The 21,074-nt window shown below is 36.2% G+C and overlaps 1 protein-coding gene across 5 annotated transcripts in view; it reads left to right on the top strand.

Annotated features, from left to right (window-relative positions):
• CENPE (centromere protein E) overlaps positions 1-21,074 on the top strand; it is a 79,573-nt gene that overhangs the window by 5,581 nt on the left and 52,918 nt on the right. For all 5 annotated transcript variants that reach the window (XM_060654519.3, XM_060654521.2, XM_060654520.2 and 2 more), the window contains exons 5-16: positions 100-219; positions 619-700; positions 847-914; positions 987-1,052; positions 5,243-5,294; positions 6,797-6,884; positions 7,237-7,366; positions 8,684-8,803; positions 12,176-12,334; positions 15,703-15,847; positions 16,998-17,086; positions 18,671-18,838. In XM_060654519.3, the coding sequence (XP_060510502.2) occupies positions 100-219; positions 619-700; positions 847-914; positions 987-1,052; positions 5,243-5,294; positions 6,797-6,884; positions 7,237-7,366; positions 8,684-8,803; positions 12,176-12,334; positions 15,703-15,847; positions 16,998-17,086; positions 18,671-18,838 (1,287 nt within the window). The remainder of the gene's footprint in view (positions 1-99; positions 220-618; positions 701-846; positions 915-986; positions 1,053-5,242; positions 5,295-6,796; positions 6,885-7,236; positions 7,367-8,683; positions 8,804-12,175; positions 12,335-15,702; positions 15,848-16,997; positions 17,087-18,670; positions 18,839-21,074) is intronic.

The following is a 21,074-nucleotide window of genomic DNA, read 5'->3' as shown; positions in this document are numbered from 1 at the left end:
CTCAGAATGTTTTAATATTTAATATTAGCACATAAGTATTCAGTATTAGGTTTTCATAAATGGATGACCTCTGATGTTTTACATATTTTTTTCTGCTAGTTTCCTGACAGAGAATTTCTCTTACGCGTGTCTTACATGGAGATATACAATGAAACCATTACAGACTTACTCTGTGACACTCAAAAAATGAAGCCTTTAATAATTCGGGAAGACTTCAACGTGAGTAACAGAGTTAGTGTGGTTCTAAAAATAGTCTTGCTTATTGGGATTCATGTTCTTGAACATTTACCTTTAGTTTCTGTATTTTTTAAACTGTCTCCTATTTGTATGGTTTATTTTTTTGTTTCTTAAGTGTTTATAGAGATAGCATATGAGCAACATGTATTGTTTTTAAACACTGACAGCCGTGATATTTTGGTGTAAGTGCCCCCTAAAAAAGAGCAAAATGGAAGTATCAGGTTAGAATTTGGTACAGAAATAAATTGTACATATCATAGTTTACTTGTTATTTTCATCCATTTTCCATTTGTAACTTCTGCATGTGAATTCTATACTAGCTCACACCTTCTTGTGAGATGCAACTTTTTAGTGACTTCTCTATTCTTAACCTTGTTTCAGAGGAATGTATATGTGGCTGATCTCACAGAGGAAGTTGTTTATACATCAGAAATGGCTTTGAAGTGGATCACAAAAGGAGAGAGTAAGACTTTATACTGTATTTTTCCAAAACACTTGTAAAAACTATTCAGTTGAATAGGCTTTAAATCACACTTTTCACTCTAAAAGAAGTCAGTATTTTTCTTTGATTTTAATATACACACCTGAAACATGACTCCCGTTTTACAGAGAACAGACATTATGGAATTACGAAAATGAATCAAAGAAGCAGTCGTTCTCATACCATTTTTAGGATGGTAGGTAACTCTCTGTTTGGCCTTTCCAATTAGAAATGCACTGATTTTTTACAAGTTGTCTTTTCTGTCTAGATTTTGGAAAGTAGAGAGAAAGGGGAACCTTCCAATTGTGACGGATCCGTCAAGGTGTCCCATTTGGTGAGTATTGATGGACCATGATACCGTACCACATGGGCCAAACCATAATTTAGTTTGGCTGCTGGATGTTTGGTTTTATAAGAACTGTTAACTGAACTAAACAGGCAAAAACATCTATAAATTGGTAGTTTAGTCTCATCTATAAACATAAGATTACAAGCTGAAACATCGGACGAATTCAGAGGGCCTTTCTTCCTGTTATGTTATTGCTGTTGTCTCCTAAAATTTAGAGCAAAGCACTTTTCCTAACCAGAGTTCTTGGGGAAGAGTTTTTCCGTACACATTTAAGAGTATATTCTTGCAACGGGGGTGGGGGCGATTTGGTATTGTTGTTGCTGTTGTTTTGTCTCAGCCAAAAGAATTGAGACTCGTGAGATCAACAAAAACCTAACTGGGATAGTTAAAAAGTAAATCACATTATTCAAGTTCATTCTTAAATAAAATAAGGAAATGGTTTTTTTTTTTTATTTTTTTATTTTTTAAACGTTTATTTATTTTTGAGACAGAGCATGAACGGGGGAGGGTCAGAGAGAGAGGGAGACACAGAATCTGAAACAGGCTCCAGGCTCCGAGCTGTCAGCACAGAGCCCGACGCGGGGCTCGAACTCACAGACTGAGAGATCATGACCTGAGCCGAAGTCGGCCGCTTAACTGACTGAGCCACCCAGGCGCCCCAGAAAGTGTTTTATATTATAAACATTGTGTTTACGACTGTAAATCCCTTGAAGGGAAGAAAGACATTTATTCATCTTGATAGCCCCAACACAGTATACGTAGTTTATGTTGAGTACTTGTTTGCTGAATAGTGAATATAAGCATGATGTAAACATTTCTTTTTTCTACATAAGTAAGCCACCATTTCCTTCTTGTTGCACTGAAGAAGTTCTCTTTTTTTTGTGCTTGCTTCCTGTTCCTTGCCAATATTGCTTTATTTCTGTCTTCAGGGTCTAAATTTCTTAGCTTCATATAGGATATGATTTAAGATTATTCTTGAAAACTTCAGGGAAAAAAAAATAAAAAATCTCTATTCACTTACAGATTTGAAAAATCAGAGTCTTAATAAATTCTAATTCTTATTCACCTCAGTTATTTTACCGTACCAATATAAAATTTATTCTGGTAGATGGTTTTGCTTTAATTTAACAACAAAACACAAAACCTAACTTCTGTTTTGTTTTCTAAACCCAATCTGTGATATTTCACTACAATTTTAACCTTTAATAATTTCTTTAATACTCTTGACATGTTCAGTAATCAATTTGATGACTTTTTTGTATAATTTGACACTCTATCATCTAGGGAATATAGATACCATCTGGGGTGCCTGGGTGGCTCAGTCGGTTAAGTGGCCGACTTTCAGCTCAGGTCATGATCTCTCAGTCCGTGAGTTCGAGCCCCGTGTCAGGCTTTGTGCTGACAGTTCAGAGCCTGGAGCCTGTCTCAGATTCTGTGTCTCCCTCTCTCTGACCCTCCCCTGTTCATGCTCTGTATCTCACTGTCTCAAAAATAAATAAAATGTTAAAAAATATATATAGATACCATCTGGTCCAACCCTTCAGCCTTTCTACTTATTGTAAGTATCTTCTTGGAAAGAAGTCTTCCTCAAAAGATCATTTTCTGGCTCTGTTTTGTTTTGTTCTGTTTTGTTTTTTTAGCGTCTTCTGATCTTTCTGGTTCATAATATCCAGGTCCTTTTGGCTCTGCTTCTTCTCTGTTCCCTTTGTGGGAATTCTTTCTCCTGTCTAAATTCTTTCTACTGTCTAAAACATAGGAGTGTTCTGCTGTCACCTTTCTTGCTTCCTGCATCTGCCCTCAGACATTCTGTTATCGTTTCTGTGTTGATGACAGTCAAGTATTTTATCTAGAGTCTCTGAGCTCTAATTCATGTCTTTATAAAGATGATTATAATTATGTGTCTCACTGTTACTTCAAACTTCAGTGTGTCTAAAACAAAATTAATTTCTTTCTATCATAGTGAATATTCCTTTTTTCCAGTAGTACCAACATTATCCTAGTCACCTAGATTAGACCCGAATCAGTTCCGACTCATCTTTTTCAGCCTTCCCCTTTTTGTGTCCATTCATCAGCATTTCTTATTCAACATTCCCACGGGCATCACATTCATTTAGGTCCTCATCTCCTGACCTGGCCTCTATGACTCTGGTCTTCCTTTCTGTGGTCTGCTGGCAGATTTCTAATGTTACTAAGTACTGCTTTTGTTATGTTGCATCCTTTGGCAAATTCTGGCCACTCTCAACCAACCTAATTTGATTTCCCTCTACTCCACGTGAGCCCTCTCTCAGATAGATTGGTGCCTCTTGGTGTCTTTGAACACCGATATTTGTTCCCATTTTTATTCCTCAATTCATGCTGCCTTCATCACTACTTTGCCCCTTTATTATTTATCTAGGTCTTCTGTAATAGATGCTACACCAGAAAGGTTAGACTGAGTATTTTAGAGAAAGTAGTGTCTGAGATAGGACATAATTAAAGCAGGAGTGCATAATTACTGCCCATCCGTGAAAGTCTCTGACTTTGTTTTAATGCATTGAGAATATTTGCTGAGACTGCATCATGTTCTGAGCATAGTACCAGGCTCTGAGATTAGAAGAATAAGGAACACATCCTTCCATCACTTACTGTTTCCCATGCTACCTTACTAGTCCAAGCCGCCATTCACCTCTTGCTCAGATTCCTACAGGAGCCTAATGGGCTCCCTGCTGCCACTCTTGCCTCTCTCCAGTCCTTCCCCACCCACCCTTTTCACCCTTCTCTGCCAAAATGTCTGTCACTGTCTTGCTTAAACCGTTTCCCATCACATTTAGAAAATCCACAGTTCTTGCTCTTGCTTACCATGCCCCATTCCATCTGACCCCTACCCACTTCTCTGACCCAGTCTTGTCCCAACTCCACTTCACCAACTCTGTTGTCCTTCCTATTTTTTGAACACACCAAACTCATTTCTGCTTTGTGACTGGGTATACTAGCTGTTCTTTCTATCTGGAGTATGGCTCCCTTAGGCTTTGCATGGCTGGGCCCCTCTTCTTTGTCTTTCCAGATTCTAGCTTAATGGGAGGACTTCCCTGCCATCAAGTCCAAAGAACCTATTCTGTACCTTCCTCTTTCCCCTTCCAGCACTCTATTTAAATTATCTCTAATGAGGCACCTGGGTGGCTCAGTCCCTTGAGCATCCAACTCTTGATCTCAACTCAGGTCATAATCTCACAGTTCGTGGGTTCAAGCCCTACTTCGGGCTCTGTACTGACAGCACAGAGCCTGCTTGGGATCCTCTCTCTGTCCCTCTCTCGCTCTCTCTCAAAATAAATAAATAAAACAACAAAAAATTATCTGCCATGATGCATTTCTTATCTTTTTCTTGCTTCTCACCAACTTTCTCCTCTCCCCAGCCTGCCCCATGTAGAATAAAAGCTCAATGAGAGCAGAGAACTTACATGTCTGATTCACTGCCATATCCCTAGTACCTAACAAACTGCCTGGAGCATGACAGGCAGTCACTTGTTGTCAACAATATTTGTGAAATGAAGGAGAGGCCCATGCTTTTAAAGATGCTACAGTGTAGGCAGAAACACAAATGACTAGCTCAACACAGTAAGTGCTGAAGAGTAAGTTGTATCTTTGAAGACCCTTGGGTACACAATTGAAAGAGCAGATCAAGGTGTGGGAGAGGAAGGATAAAGATGGCAAAGTTTCCCTAAGAAGGTAACAGTTGTCTTTGGTCCTGAGTAAAGAATAGGGACAGTCTAGAAAATTAGAACTAACTAAACAATGGGAATGGCAAAAGATAGCTCTTGGAAGCATAGAAGTACATGAAGCATTTAGGGCATAGTGAGTAGGTCAGCTAGAATTCAGAGTGAGTAATGTGTGGATTTAAAGCTGGAGGAACACAAGTGCCAGATTGTAAAGAATTATATTCACCATGGTAAGGTTTTGAACTTTGTGTAGTAAATAGAGAAACTATTCTGACAACATTATGGAGGCTATATTATAAGGCCGGAACAAAGTATGCACATCAGTTTGACCCAAAAATGGGAAGGCCCTAACCGGTGGAGCGAGAGACCAGCATACGGATGGGGTATGCTGATAAACCATGTGTTAAAATTGTTCCTTCAGTCATTGGGATTTTATTTCAAGTTACCCTTCCTAAAGTTTCATTTTCATCTATCTTACAGAATTTGGTTGATCTTGCAGGCAGTGAAAGAGCTGCTCAAACAGGCGCTGAAGGTAATGGAAACTCGTAAATGTTTTGGCCTAAGTGTTATCTTGTTCTTTTACAGAATAAAGAAGTGCTACCTTGCATTTTAGAAACTAATCAAGATAGTAAGTTTGTGACAAGACTCTTTAATGTAAAAAGCAGCTTCCATATCTAGCAAATTATCTATTTGGGGCTACTATAGCATCAATTAAAAAGCTAAAACTATGCAGTTGGTAGGATTGTATAGCTACAAAGCTGAAAGTACCGTGAAAACCATCTAAATTTTCATAATTAGTAAGGAAATTCAGGAAGGTAGTCAGGTACAAAATTAATATACGATATTAATAACTCCTAATACAAACAACAACCAGTTAGAATATTTAGTGTACAAAAAGACTCCATTTACAATAATGACTTAAAAGATCTAATATCTAGGAAAAAAACTCAACGCAAATTACACAAGGCCAAAATAAAGAAAACTTTAAAACAGACCTAAAGGATGTAATCAAATACTTAAACAAATGGAAAAGCATACTTAGATAGGAAGTTTCAAGATCACGAAGATGTCAAACCTTTCTATGTTTATTTCCTACAGCCTGACACAGAGACACTCCTCTGAGCATGGTCTCTATTCACCAAACCAGTGGATCCTCCAATCTGTAAACAAGAAATAAATGCTTGTTGTTTTAGCTGGCTTGTTACAGCAATAGCTGAAAAATGCATCTGTAAAATAACAGCTGTTCAAAACTATTTGTTGTAGTACCTTTTATATATGTGGTATATTGAAAACGTACATGACCCTCAACAGGGTGCTGAGGAAATAAATTTCGATACGTCCATATAATGGAATTTTATGCTATAAAAGGATAAAAACACCAGTGTTTACTGATATGATATATTGCCAAGTGAAAAAAAAACAAAGTGCAAATTAGCATATATAGCGTGCTACTCTTTGTGTAAAAAAGAAGTAAACATATATGAACTTGAATTTCTAAAAATCTCTACAAGAGTCAACTAAGAAAAGTGATTTTCTGGTAGGGGGACAGGAACTGGTTGAATGGAGCATAGGAGAAAGAAAGAGCTTTTTCAGTGTACTTTTTTGGGGGGGTATATGACTCATGAGAGCATATTAGTTTAAAAGTAAGAACTTTGTTGTGCACCTAATAGGAATTAATTTGGTTGTAAGTCTATAGTTGCCTATATTTGGAGGTTTGGAAAAAATAGATTTGAACTGAGGAATTAGGCTCTTGGGGGAAATGAACTTTACTTCCCTCTGATTTTTTTTTCTTAGCCATCATTTTCTTTTTGCTCTTTCTCTGAGGTGATGACCTTTCTGATTCACTTACTAGGTAGGAGGAACAGGGAAAGAGCTCAACCAGTGGTATTAAAGGTGGACTCAGATCTAATCCAAAGCACAGACTTTATCATCTAACCCTTTAATTTCTAGTTTCTCTTATAATTTATTGATAAATGAGTTAATCATCTAATACAGAGGTTAGTTTTCATTTTTATGTTTGCTTAATAAATGCAGGTGTGCGACTCAAGGAAGGCTGTAATATAAATCGCAGTTTATTTATTTTGGGACAAGTGATCAAGAAACTTAGCGATGGACAAGTTGGGTAAGTTTATTCCATTGTACATTTACCTATTAATGCTTACATTTTTCATTAGGTTGAGAATTTTAATAATTCAGTGACACTCCAACGTACTGATTTCTTCAATATGTTCAAAAGCTTTTGCGATTCTGTGAGCATGCTTAGCTTCTTAAATATATGACTACAACTTCCTAAATTTGCTTTCTATTTTAAATATTTTTTACTGAGTAGTTTTGACCTGCCTTATGTAACCTATAAAGAATTAATTTTTAAATTGTAGCTAATTTAAGGTTCTGCATTAAAAACCAACCACTTTTGTTAAATAAAAATTCTTACTGTTTTTTTTTTTTTTCCCCCAAACTCCTTTCTCACTAAGTGGTTTCATAAATTACCGAGACAGTAAATTAACACGAATTCTCCAGAATTCTTTGGGAGGAAATGCAAAAACACGTATTATCTGCACAATTACTCCCGTGTCTTTTGATGAAACCCTTACTACTCTACAGGTAAATTTGATTTTTATTTCAATATTCAGGCCGGGGTGGGGCGGGGGGGAGTGTGGGAGTGGAGAATCATCTTTAAGAAGAAAAAATTACCCACTAACATTAGGGTTTTTTTTTTTTTTTAATGACACACTATATCTATTATGATAAAATTGGTATACTGTCTACTAAATAGTATTCCTTAATTTTCTCAAATTTCAATTATTCATATCCCACCGTCACAGTTTTGCTGTATCCAACACTATTATACTGATACATTTCTCTTTAAGAAAGTCACTTTTTCTACTTTATTTATTGTAGAAGGAAACTTTATCTCAATCCCATGAATGAAAAACTAGTATCACTTTCAACAAATAGGTACCCCCAAAAAACACATATCTGTATGTGTGTTTATAATAAAATAACTCTTAAATTCCTACTAGTTCATTGTTGATTGCCTTTGCTCTGAGCCTAAGGCTTACATTTTCTGTTAAAAAAAAAAAGGAAAAATGAGAAATGTCAATAGAATAGCCATCTCAGTCAAGGGTTCAGTGTTATTTAATGGTCACCTTCATGGACCCACTTAAAGTTACTTCTGATACACTCTAAGAAACATTGTTTTAAATAGCTATTGAGCACTGGCTCAAGGTACTATGAAAGAAACAAAGATAGAAAGTACAGTCCCTGACTTCACAATTTATAGTCATATAGGGAAGGGGCACCTGGGTGGCTCAGCCAGTTGTGTCTGACTTTGGCTCAGGTCATAATCTCACAGCTCGTGAGTTCGAGCCATGCATCGGACTCTGTGCTGACAGCTCAGAGCCTGGAGCCTGCTTTGGATTCTGTGTCTCCATGTCTCTCTGCGCCTCCCTTGCTCGTGCTCTGTCTCCCTCTCTTTCCAAAATAAGTAAACATTAAAAAAAAAAATCTTAAAGTACTATAAGGAAGATAAGACCTGTCTTCCAACGTGATTGGCTTGGATTAATTAACTGTTAATAAATGGAATAGAGTTCAGAGGAAGGAGAGGTACTTTCCACTGGAAGCAATGCTTCAGAGTAGAGGGAGCATTTGCTCTTGACTTTGAGAGGTGGGTGGGATTCTAGTAAGCCAGTATTTGTAGGTTATCTGTTGGCATATGTCTTCAAGATGTTTCCCTGACTCTTCTGAAGACTAGCAGCCAGGGTAAGTTACAAGGATAGAGAATACTCTCTGTGTTCAAAAGTATTAAGCCACCTGGGAAGAGGATTGATCTTTCTTTATAAAACGTAATTACAAGAAACCTAAATATTATTAATTAATTTTTTTGATGTTGAACACTTAACACTCTTGTATTTTTCCCAGTTTGCCAGCACTGCCAAATATATGAAGAATACTCCTTATGTTAATGAGGTATCAAGTGATGAAGCTCTCCTGAAAAGATACAGAAAAGAAATAATGGATCTTAAAAAACAGTTAGAGGAGGTATGTGTGAACCGACAGATTTAGGGGCGCCTGGGTGGCTCAGTCGGTTGAGCGTCCAACTCTTGATTTCAGCTCAGGTCATAATCTCACAATTCATGGAATCGAGCCCTGTGTCGGGCTCCATGCTGGCAGCACAGAGCCTGCTTGGGATTCTCTCTCTCTCCCTCTCTCTGTCCCTCCCCTGCTCCTGTACTCTCTCTCTCAAAAGAAATAAATAAAAATTAAAAGAAAAAAAAAGAATAGGGGCAGATTTAGAACTAAGAGCGGCCCAAATACCCAGAGATTCTTAACTCCTCAATAGCTGAGGTCTACAACCTAATTTTTTTTTTGGGGGGGGGGGGGGGGGTGCTGTGTCATAAGTTTTATGGTGCTAAAATAGAAACATAAAATTTTACCATTTTTTAAGTGTAAAATTCAGTGGTATTAGGTACATTAACAGTGTACTGATATAATCACTGCCACTATTACCCAAACTTCTTCATTGTCCCAAACAGAAACTCTGTACCCATTAAATAATTACTTCCTATTTCTCCCCCGTCCCTCCAGCCCCTGGTAACCTCTACTCTCATTTATGTCACTATGAATTTACCTATTCTAGATACCTCTTGGAAGTGGAATCATGCAGTATTTGCCCTTTTGTGTCTAGCTTATTTCACTTAGCAAAAGGCTTTCAAAGTTAATCCAAGTCATACTGTGTATTAGAACTTCAGTCTTTTTTTATCCATTGTCTGTATATAACACATTTTGTTCATCCATTCACCTGTTCATGGACAAGTGTGTTGATTCTACCTTTTGGCTATTATAAATAATGCTGCTGTGAACACTGGTGTACAAGTATCTATTTCAGTACCTCTTGTCAGTTCTTTTGCACACATACCTAGTCATAGAATTGCTGCGTCAGATGGTAATTCTATGTTTAACATTTTGAGGAACAATCATACTTTTCCACAAAGCTGTACCATTTTGCACAACCAACACATTGCATGAGGTTTCAAATTTCTCCACACTTTCACCAATATTTGTTATTTATTTTACTTTTTTTATATAATAGCCATCCTAGTGAGTATAAAATGATAAGTGTGTTTAGTTTTATAAGAAACTGGGGGCGCCTGGGTGGCTCAGTCGGTTAAGCATTCGACTTCGACTCAGGTCACGATCTCACCACTCTCTAGTTCCAGCCCCACGTCTGGCTCTGTGCTGACAGCTCAGAGCCTAGAGCCTGCTTCAGATTCTGTCTGTCTCTCTCTCTCTCTGCCCCTCCCCCACTCACATTCTCTCTCTCTCTCTCTCTCTCTCCCTCCCTCCCTCCCTCCTTCCTTCCCTCCCTTCTTCCCTCCCTCTCTCTTAAAAATAAATAAACGTTAAAATTTTTTTTTACAAATAAGAAACTGCCAAACTGTCTTCCAAAGTGGATGCATTCCCACCAACAATAAATAAGAGTTCCTGTTGCTCCACATTGTTCAGCATCTGGTATTATCAGTGTTTTGGATGTTAGCCATTCTAATAGGTGTGTAGTGGGTATCTCGTTGTTGTTTTAATTTGCAATTCCCTAGTGACCTATGACATTGTCTTTTCATGTGTTTATTTACCATCTATGTGTCATCTATGGTGAGATGTCTGTTCACATCTGTTGCCCATTTTTAAATTGCATTATTTTCTTATTGTTGGGTTTAAAAGTTCTTAGTGTTTTTTGGATACTAATCTCTTACCAAATATGTGTTTTGCAAATATTGTCTCCCAGTCTATGGCTTGTTTCTTCATTTTCTGAACAGTGACTTTCACAGTGTGGGGGTTTTTTGTTTTGTTTTGTTTTGTTTTTTTATACAAACATGATTCAACTTTATTTTTTTTTACAGGAGACTCTTTCTTTTTGGATTTTTAATTTTAGTTGAATCCAAGTTAGTTAACATATAGTGTAATAATGGTTTCAGGAGTAGAATGTAGTGATTCATCACTTACATATATCACACAGTGCTCAACAAGAGCCCTCCTTAATGCCCATTACCCAGTAGCCCCCTCCCACAACCACTCCATAAACCCTCAGTTTGTTCTCTGTATTTAAGAGTCTCTTATGGCTTGCCTTCATCTCTGTTTTTATCTTACTTTCCCTTCCCTCCCTTATGTTCATCTGTTTTGTTTCTTAAATTTAAGAAAAAGACGTATATGCTGCTGTAAACATTGGGGTGCATGTGCCCGTTCGAAATAGCACACTTGTATCCTTTGAATAAATTCCTAGTAGTGCAACTGCTGGGCCGTAGTGTAGCTGTATTTTTAATTTTTTGAGGAACCTCCATATTATTTTCCGTAATGGCTACACTAGTTTGCATTCCCATCAGCAGTGCATCCCCTTTCTCTACATCCTCACCAACATCTGTTGTTTCCTGAGTTAATTTTAGCCATTCTGACAGGTGTGAGGTGATCTCTGATTGTAGTTTTGATTTGTATTTCCTTGATGATGAGTGATGTTGAGCATCTTTTCATGTGTCTCTTAGCCATCTGAATGTCTTCTTTGGAAAAGTGTCTGTTCATGATTTTTGCCCATTTCTTCACTGGATTATTTGGTTTTTGGGTATTGAGTTTGTTAAGTTCTTTATACCTTTTACAAGCTAAATTTAAAACAGCTTTCAAGTAAGAAGAAATCAACTCATAAAAATTTTTCAATTTAATATAAACTGAAAAATTTGATTTCTTGAAATTATTTTAGATTGTTTTTCATTTCCAAAAAGCAAAATTTGAGATGTTCAGATGGGCCAAGTAGAGATAGTCTTTCTAAATTGTCACGAATGCATAGGGAGTTAGGTTAAAAAAAGAGAGACCATGTATAATTACTTAAAAGTGTCTTTTGTATGTTCACATTATCTTGAATTCTTCTTCTGACTGTAAGATAACAATCTAATAAGATAGCATAATCATTTGTCATTGTAACTTGTTTATTTTAACCATTGTGGTCCCATATTTTGTAAAAATTTTATATTTTAGTTATCTTTTTAATAATGAGCTAAAATATCAAATGGAAGTCTTATGAGAACATCTGTTCCCTTGCTGTAGGTATTCAAGTCTCTGCTGTTATAACTTCTCTGCCTAATTTTTAGGCAATTAATAGGATTGCTTTAACAGCCTTGTTATAATCTATATGGCATAGAATAGTCACATGGGAAGAAATGTTTATTTTACTTTATTATAAGTTAGAAAAATTACTCTTTGTGGCAACTGAGTATTAGTATTCTATAGGTAAGATATATTTTATTTCGGTAAAATGTAAATTCTCATAGTTCAAATACAAATTTAATATTCTGTTCTTTCAAGCTACTTTCAAGCCTTGAAAATCTAGCTATGTTTATTATTAATATAACTTAATATTATACTCTATAGGTTTCTTTAGAGACTCGAGCCCAGGCAATGGAAAAAGACCAATTGGCCCAACTTTTGGAAGAAAAAGATTTGCTTCAAAAAGTACAGATTGAGAAAATTCAGAACTTAACACGGATGCTGGTGACTTCTTCTTCCCTCACATCACAACAGGAATTAAAGGTAAAATTTAAAGGAATGACAACTCAGACTTAGTATATAGAGACTAGGATGGGTATTCCTATAGGTTTATAATATAGTTATGCATTTCTTATCCTTTGTTACAGTGTATTCAGGAAACCCAGAACATTTTGTGTGTTTGCCTATGTGTCAGCAAAACCTAAAAGGTTCATTAAAAATACTGATCTCTGATCCTACATGTAGAGATCCTAATTTGAGAAATCTAGAATAGGGGCACCTGGGTGGCTCAGTTGATCATCCAACTCTTGATTTCAGCCTAGGTCATGATCCCAAGGTCATGGGATTGAGCCCCATGTCAGGCTCCATACTGAGTATGAATGATTATGATTTTCTCTCTTTCTTCCTCTGCCCCTCTTCCCCCATCACGCTTGCTCTCTCTGTAAAATTAAAAAAAAAAAAATGCACAAGAAGTCTGGAATATTGACAAGGAATCTATATTCAATATGCTTCTTAAGAAATTCTGATGAAGTTGATCAAGTGATTGGGAACCACAGGTGTCTAGGGTATATGGGAATATTTTCTCTTTAAAGAAAAAGAATATCAATCTCAGGATAATTGATCTAGAATACAAATCAACATAGTGATCAAAATTCTGGTTTCCAGTATGTGTACTTTTTGTTTTTGGTAGAGTTAGGGTTTTTTTTTGGTCAAGTAAGTATGTTTTGGCTATATTGGTATCATGGTTAAAAGGATGGCCTCTGGAGCTTGACTGCCTGGATTTGAATCCTGATGCTGTCAGTTCCTAACTCTTTACCTTGGGCAATTTCTTAAATACATTTTGTTGCATTTTCTTATTTGTGAGATATCTAGATCTCCACCTCATAGGAATGCTGTGAGAATTAAGTTAAATAATACATAGACTGTGCCTAACACTACACTTTCTACAGGGCAAATCCTCAATATATGTATGCTCTTAATTAAGGTAATTATTAATAGACATCATGCTCAAGTCACCACAGTTCGTATAAAGAAGACATTCGAAGAGCTATTTGTTGACAGACTGACGAGAAGAAAATAGTCCAATGGAAGGTATAAGGGAGAATATTTTAGGAAGAGATCTACATGTACAAAAGCTCGGAGTTGTGAAAACAACATAATATATTTCTTGGGCTTAGAATGTTTTGGTGGCAAGGGAATTTTAAACCATAGTGAAGGATTTGAACATTGCGTTATGCTAAGGACAAGGAAAAGCCTTGTATGTGACACAGAACTGTATTTTAGAAAGGTGTGTCTGCTTGTGTGCATCAGATTGGTTGGGACTGTACAAGGACTGTGACTCTGGAGATGCCAAAGATGTGGATAAATTGGAGAGCTGTGTGAAAGGTAGACTCAACAGGACTCTATGATTGTTTAGATGTCAGGGACAGGGATAGGGAGGCATCCGGAATAATTTGCAAACATTGCTAGGCTTGCTGGGTAACTGGTAGCAGTATTCGTTGTTAAAGAACACTGGATGAAGCTTAGTGCAGCTGCTCAGTGTTTTATTTGGGCCATCTCCAGTTTAAGGTGTCACGCAGTTGAAAATCCGAATATATGAAATTCAAGTGAAATTTGTGAGGTGGAGATACCAATGTGGCCATTAGATACTGCAGATCCAAAGTAAAGTCATGGGAACGGATAGTCTTATTCTGGGAGCATGTTGAAAATGAAAAGAATAGAGAGCCAAAGACCCCAAGGACAACTTTTCAATAAAGGCAAAAGAATCCCAAAGGGAGCCCAGGATTAGCTGTAGAGTTAAGTAAACCTGGTGAATGTGGTCTCTAAGAGAAGAAAACATTTCAGAGAGGTAGTGATTAGCAATGTCACATTCTGCTAAGAACTTAATTAAGATAAATATAGACATGGGGTGCCTGGGTGGCTTAGTCGGTTAGGAGTCCGACTTCAGCTCAGGTCATGGTCTCGCAGTTCATGAGTTCGAGCCCCACATTGCTCACTGTGCTGACATCTCAGAGCCTGGAGCCTGCTTTGGATTCTGTCTCTCTCTCTCTCTCTGTCTCTCTCTCTCTCTCTGTCTCTCTCTCTCTCTCTCTCTGTCTCTCTCTCTGCTCCTCCCTTGCTCATGCTCTCTCTCACTCTCAAAAATAAATAAACATTAAAATAACTAAAAAATAAATAAAGGATAAATTTAGACAAAAACTTTTTGGATTTGGATATAAGAAGCTCATTTACAAAACAGTTTGAGTTATGTGGTAGGAGTGAAAGCCACTTTACAGAGGGTTAAGATGGCCCCAAGGGATTGGATCATGAACACAGTAGAGAGGACTGGCTTCAGAAGAAAGGATCATTTATAGATCTATAAAAAGGATCTATAAATCCTAGTAATAGGATTGTAGAGAGGATCAAATAAGACAATACTTGGACCTAGCAGAGGGACCACAGAAAAATGGTAACTGTGAAATATGGAAAAACACAAGCAGAGGAGGAGAAACCAGCAAAGCAGAGTGAGAGGTGAGGACAGCTAGCTGGGAGACAGAGGTATTCCTGGAAGGAGTAGATGGATGATGAGGAAGAGTACAATGGTAGATAGAGAGAAGTAAGGACTGAAGAGTTTGTTTTAAAAAAAATCAAAAGCAAATAGGGCACATGGATGGCTCAGTCGGTTGAGTGTTCGATTCTTGATTTTGACTCAGGTCGTGATCACAGAGTAGTGGGATCGAGCCCTGGGTCAGACTCCCTGCTAAGTGTGGAGCCTGCTTAAGAATCTCATTCTCTCTCTCTCAAAAAAAAAGATATTAAAATAAAATAAAAGTAAACAAAGAGGCTTGAGCATTTATCAGGCGAATAGGAGGGAACTGGTAAAGATGACATGAACAGATAACCCAGGGAGCAAGGTCTCAAGGGAGAAAGGAACAATGAGGTCAGGAGTGCTGGTGGAGGCATTAGCTTTTCTGAATTGGAAGAGAACTGGCATTGTGAAGGCCACGTGTGTGAGATTCATTCACTGCAGGAAATTCAAATGGACTGTCTGTCCCTTGTCGGTTAAAGCTGGAGACTCAGACGTGCTTTTGGTAGCTATGGTGTGGCAACAGCAACTTCCTTTCTAGAGAACACTGGATTACTTACTTAAAGGGTTGTGAGTCTGCCAAGTCCTTTCAATTAAGTCCCAGAAAAGTTTGTAAATAAACCTTCAAGTAAAACATGACATTTGTTTCATCAAAATTTTTTATGGGTTAAACACTGATTTTAAAAGTTTGTGTTCTCACAGGATGTCCTAAGCCCAGTATGATATTACATAGGCTTAATAAGAATTCTACCAAGTTAGTGCTTTCCAAAAATGAAAACTAATTCCCTTGTTTTATGATGTTTGAGCCCAGATCTGTGTGAGGTAATTTTTATTTCTTTCTCCTTAGGCTAAAAGAAAACGAAGAGTCACTTGGTGTCTTGGCAAAATTAACAAAATGAAGGACTCAAATTATTTAAATGAATTTAATATGTCAGCAAATATAACAAAAACACATAAGGCAGCTGTAACTATGATAGGAGAAATTGATGAATGTGAGTACTTTTTCAGCTGCTTTTAATTATAAAGACATCCTTGTAGGGGCACCTGGGTGACTCAGTTGGTTGACTTGATTTCGGCCCAGGTCATGATCCCAGGGTTGTGAGATCGAGTCCCATGTCAGGCTCCACAATCAGCATGGAGCTTGCTTAGGATTCTCTATCTCACTCCCTCTGTCCTCTCCCCAACTTGCACTCCCTCTCTCTAAAGTAAAAAAAAAAAAAAAAAAATCAAAAACTCAAAATCAAAACAAAAAATTATCCCTGTAAAGAAAGACTTCTTTATAATTCAGTTAATGTGGTAAACACATTTAATAAAATGTATGAATTTTAGGTATGATTACAGATGGAGATAATGATAAAAAATTAGTAATTTTAAGACAATGAACATTCTCTATTTTTTTCAAGACTCTTAAGAATAATGCACTGGTGGGGCGCCTGGGTGGCTCAGTCGGTTGAGCGTCCGACTTCAGCTCAGGTCACGATCTCACGGTTCGTGAGTTCGAGCCCCGCGTCGGGCTCTGGGCTGATGGCTCAGAGCCTGGAGCCTGCTTCCGATTCTATGTCTCCCTCTCTCTCTGCTCCTCCCCCGTTCATGCTCTGTCTCTCTCTGTCTCAAAAATAAATAAACGTTAAAAAAAAAAAACATTTAAAAAAAAAAAAATAATGCACTGTCGTTGAAACACATGAGACATGATTTTATTGTTTGGTTTTTGTTCTAATCATTATCCAATTAAATTAGTATCCATATAACATCTGCCTTAAACTTTGTTTAATCTTGGAAGGGGGACATTACACAGACATGTTTCAAAATAACGTCTCCAACATTATCAGTATTTTTAAAGGGCATTTTAAAACCTACTTACAATGATCAAATCTTAAATTCAGATTTTGTCCCTATAATGTAGGTAACTATATTTTATTAAGGATCTATATTATATTACTAATTCCAACCAGGGATCTTAATTCATACAATACTATAAATGATCATATCTGTTGTTAATATATTCTTGGCATTCATATTGTGAGCACATGTTACCTAATTGGATCTTATTATTACCTCTGATCAGATTTTCTTCTAGTCTTTGACTTTTGAGAAATTTTATTAACACATTTATGGATAAATTGCTTTTTCTCCTTATTATAGCTATCTCTTCAGAATCTGATATTTTCAGTAACACTCTTGATCCATTAACAGAGGTAGAGTGGAATCCAGCAACAAAGCTACTAAGTCAGGTAATTTAAGTGTACTTCATAGACATACTCTCTTTTTAAAATTCATTTTTATTGGTGTTCACTATTGTTGCTGCACATTATAAGCTCTGACTTAATTTCGGTAACAGTTTTGGTTCTAATTACTTGCAACACTGCTAGTTGCTAACTGGCACGCGGAGGAGGCGAAAAATTTCATAATGCAGGTGTATCGTATTAGGTGACCTTTGCTTCTGGTTCTTTACCAGCAGATCTTGGTATTCGTGATTTTTTGTTTGTTTGTTGTTGTTGTTTTTGGTTTTTGTTTTTACTTAGACCCCTAAGGGTAAAAAGGCTGATTTTTAAAGTGTCAAAATTCTCAAGCATATAGTAGAAAAATGACACATCAGGGGTAGGGGGTAATATTGCCAAATAAGACTGAAAAATAAAAGTAAATATATTATATATGACCTTGTCAAAACTGTAAACAAGGAATACTATAGTAAATACTTCAGTGGGTAGAGAGTCCATGTTTACTTTCTAGGCTACTAATGTCCAAAGAAATACAGTATAGTCTTATAAATGTATTTGTTAAGGAAATTTCATTTTAGTTTTAGAGTGAAATTGCCGTGATGCTTGGGAATTATTACCATTAGTTAACCATCATATTAGTTATAATTAGGTGAGTATTAGAGGTAAAGTGCTTTTATGTCCCTGAAACATCCTCTAGAAGTGTGTTATTGTTGAAAAATTCCTGGTGTTTATTTTTGTTTCTATAACTTACAGTTTATCTCTTTCTCATAATAGTATACAAAACAGGAACAGGCCTCTTTTGAGTACGGTAAAACATGGCACTAGAGGTCAATAAAGAATATTTCTGTTTCCCTTCCTAAATTCAGACCTGTCTGAGAAATAAAACAGGCATCAGATAGGTAGAGAATTAAATTATCAGCTTTATTACTAAGGAGCTTAAAAAACTGTGGTCAAATGGGGCACCTGGGTGGCTCAGTCGGTTAAGCAGCCGACTTCTGCTCAGGTCATGATCTTGTCTGTGAGTTCGAGCCCCGCATCGGCTCTGTGCTGATAGCTCAAAGCCTGGAGCCTGCTTTGGATCCTGTGTCTCCCTCTCTCTCTGACCCTCGCGCACTCATGCTCTGTATCACTCTGTCTCTCAAAAATAAATAAATGTTAAAAAAATTTAAAAAAAACAAACTGTGGTCAAATGGACTTCCCAGTATACACCCTACCTCCCCAAATTCCTCCTCCCGACAACTTTTCCAGTTAAATATTGGCAGAGCATTGTTTATAAGATGTTTTTTTCATACTCCTTTCAAAATTGCCTGCTCTTCTAAATTAGCTAGTTTACCAAAATTCACACCCTTTATTTTACCTGGGATCAAACTAGACCATTAGATATTGAAGAGGAATCTACTCCTGAAGCCAAGACTACACTGTATGCTAACTAACTTGAGAATAAATAAAGTAAAATAAAAAAGAAAGATATTGAAGAAGAGAATGAGCTAAGTTGCTACATGATATAAGGTTAAATTATTTGAGTAATCTAAAAGAAACAAAGAATATATGATTTGAATTCTGTCTGTCTTGAAAATCTGGTTTTGTTGCCAATAGGAAAACTTAGAAAGTGAGCTGAATTCACTTCGTGCCAACTATGATAATCTGATATTGGACTATGAACAACTGAGACGAGAAAATGAAGAAATGGAATTGAAATTAAAAGAAAAGAATGATTTGGATGAATTTGAGGCTCTAGAAAGAAAAGCGGAAAAAGATCAGGAGGTAAGAGATATGGAAACATGAAACTAAAACCACACTTTTCAAAGAAGTATCATTCTCTTAAAGATATTTCTAAGATTGATATAGGAAGAATCCATCCATTTTCCATATGTAGACACAATTTAAAGAATTTGAGAAATAATTCATTTGTGTCACTTTTAAAATATTTAAAGCATATTTGTTTCACTTGTGCTCACGCACAAAAAGAAGGAAAAATTACAAATGTCTTTGGGATGGTTTGGTGCATCTGCCTATTGATGGATTTGTCTTGAATAAGTTATTTCATTGTAACTTGTATATTATCAGTTAATTGGTTGAGCACACATAAATTCTGTCTATAGTATAACCATTTCCTACTGAGCCCAATATGAATTTTACTATCTGTTTTATGCATGGATACTACATATCCATGGACCCATGGATTTCATTTTCTTTAAAAAGTATATTCCTAAATATTTAGAACATTATTAGAATAGACGGGGAAGCTGATTATGCTCATGTCTTTTTCCATATGAGAGTTATTGTGAAAATTAGTGTAACTAAATACTAAATACTTGTAATGCAGTTTTTAGAAATGAAACAGATCACTTAAATTTTCTAAATATATATTACGCTATATGTTAAGAGAACCTAATTCAGAAACCCTCAAACTTCAGGTACTTAGAAATTGTCCAAGAGATTTAAGATTTCTTAGAGCACACAGTCCTTAACTTAGAGTTCACAGACAGTATAAAATTATTTTGCAGAATTTTTGAAGGATATTCATTTTTCTGGAACAAGAATCCATAGCTGTTGTCAGACTATGAATCTGTCCCTACCCCACTCCCCTCTCCTGCCCTGCCAAATAAGAGCCAGTACTGGTGTAGTTAAATGATGACTTAATTTATAGCTACTTCTAAGATTTCTGTGTGGATAGCCCAAAGGAACACAATGCTCTTTCCTCAGTATCATTGTTTCATTTCTCACCCTCTTTTTTTTTTTTTAATAAGGAAAAAAGAAATCTGTGCCAAAACTATTATTTCCATTCTATATACAAATTAAAGTTAATCCTACATTTATGGGTATATATCCTAAGAGGAAGTCTATATGTTCTCCACAGGGTTTCATTTAACTTGGTTTAAAATTTACATTTTAACAAAATACAAAATGTCATATATTGGCCCATGAATTTCAGTCTATAAAACACAGTTTTATAAGGAAGGGTGTGGTGTAGTGTCATGGTTAAGACCATGGTCTCTGGAGACAAACTGCTCAGATGCAAGGCTAACTGAGCATAAGTATAGCAATCATTTCTAAGTTTTTTACATGATTTCTATATCCAATCAATAAAAACTGAAGCTCACTAAATTGTCTCACACACAGAAAGATTACAAAATAGTATATGACTTGACTGTCACATCCCAATTTTTTTTTTCTTTTAACCAAGTCAAGGGGAGAAATAATCCTATTCTCTTCATCTTTACTTGGACACAATTAAAATTCTAGGTTCAATAAGGTAACCTAAAAGATTAAGTAATAAAAACTTAAATCTACTCAAAGCTCTTTTTGCAACGTCCATTCCATTTTAAACTAAGAATGTAAGTCTGAATATACAGTAAAATGTGTTCCCAAACCTCCATTTTGGGGAAAAGCTTAATGAAAAAGGAATGAAAAGTCAAATAATGGCCTTAAGACATGTGGGTATTGCCCTGGTTTGCCGATGGTCTTATAAATCACCAAGGCTATGGATAATTTTCAAATGGGAATATAGAAATACAGAATGTTTAGTGATTTTAGAAGGAGTAAGTATTATGCTCAGGGAACAAAGTAAATTCCAACCCCTACATGTTTTAACTTGATTAATTTTAGAATTTTAACAAGTTAGAGGTTTTTGTCTTAAGTTAAATATTTTATTTCAAATTACAGTTGCAAATTACAGTTGAAATCTATTTTTTTTTTTTTATGTAGCAACCACTTGACTTTTGATCGTATCATATATACTTTCTCTTTATGCTCAGCATCTTAATACATCTTTGGGAAGTTACACTCAGAGCTTTACAAAAGTTACTCCATCTTTTTTCTGTTAATGAGAACCAATAGTTAAAGTGGTATTTCAAATGAAAGTGGGACAATTTTTCTTTCCAAATGTTTATTTTCTAAAATGAAGGTAAATTTAGTTCTTCTTTGTTGGTAAATGTGATTTTCTTGCACAAAATTTAGAAACAGGAAAGAAAAGATAAAAGATGGAGCCAATTTAAGT

The sequence above is a fragment of the Panthera onca genome, chromosome B1 (genome assembly GCF_046562875.1).
Source record: "Panthera onca isolate mPanOnc1 chromosome B1, mPanOnc1 haplotype 2, whole genome shotgun sequence".
NCBI classification, from domain to species: domain Eukaryota; kingdom Metazoa; phylum Chordata; class Mammalia; order Carnivora; family Felidae; genus Panthera; species Panthera onca.
Note: the sequence above shows the minus strand (reverse complement) of the source record. Positions and strands in the feature narration are given on the sequence as shown.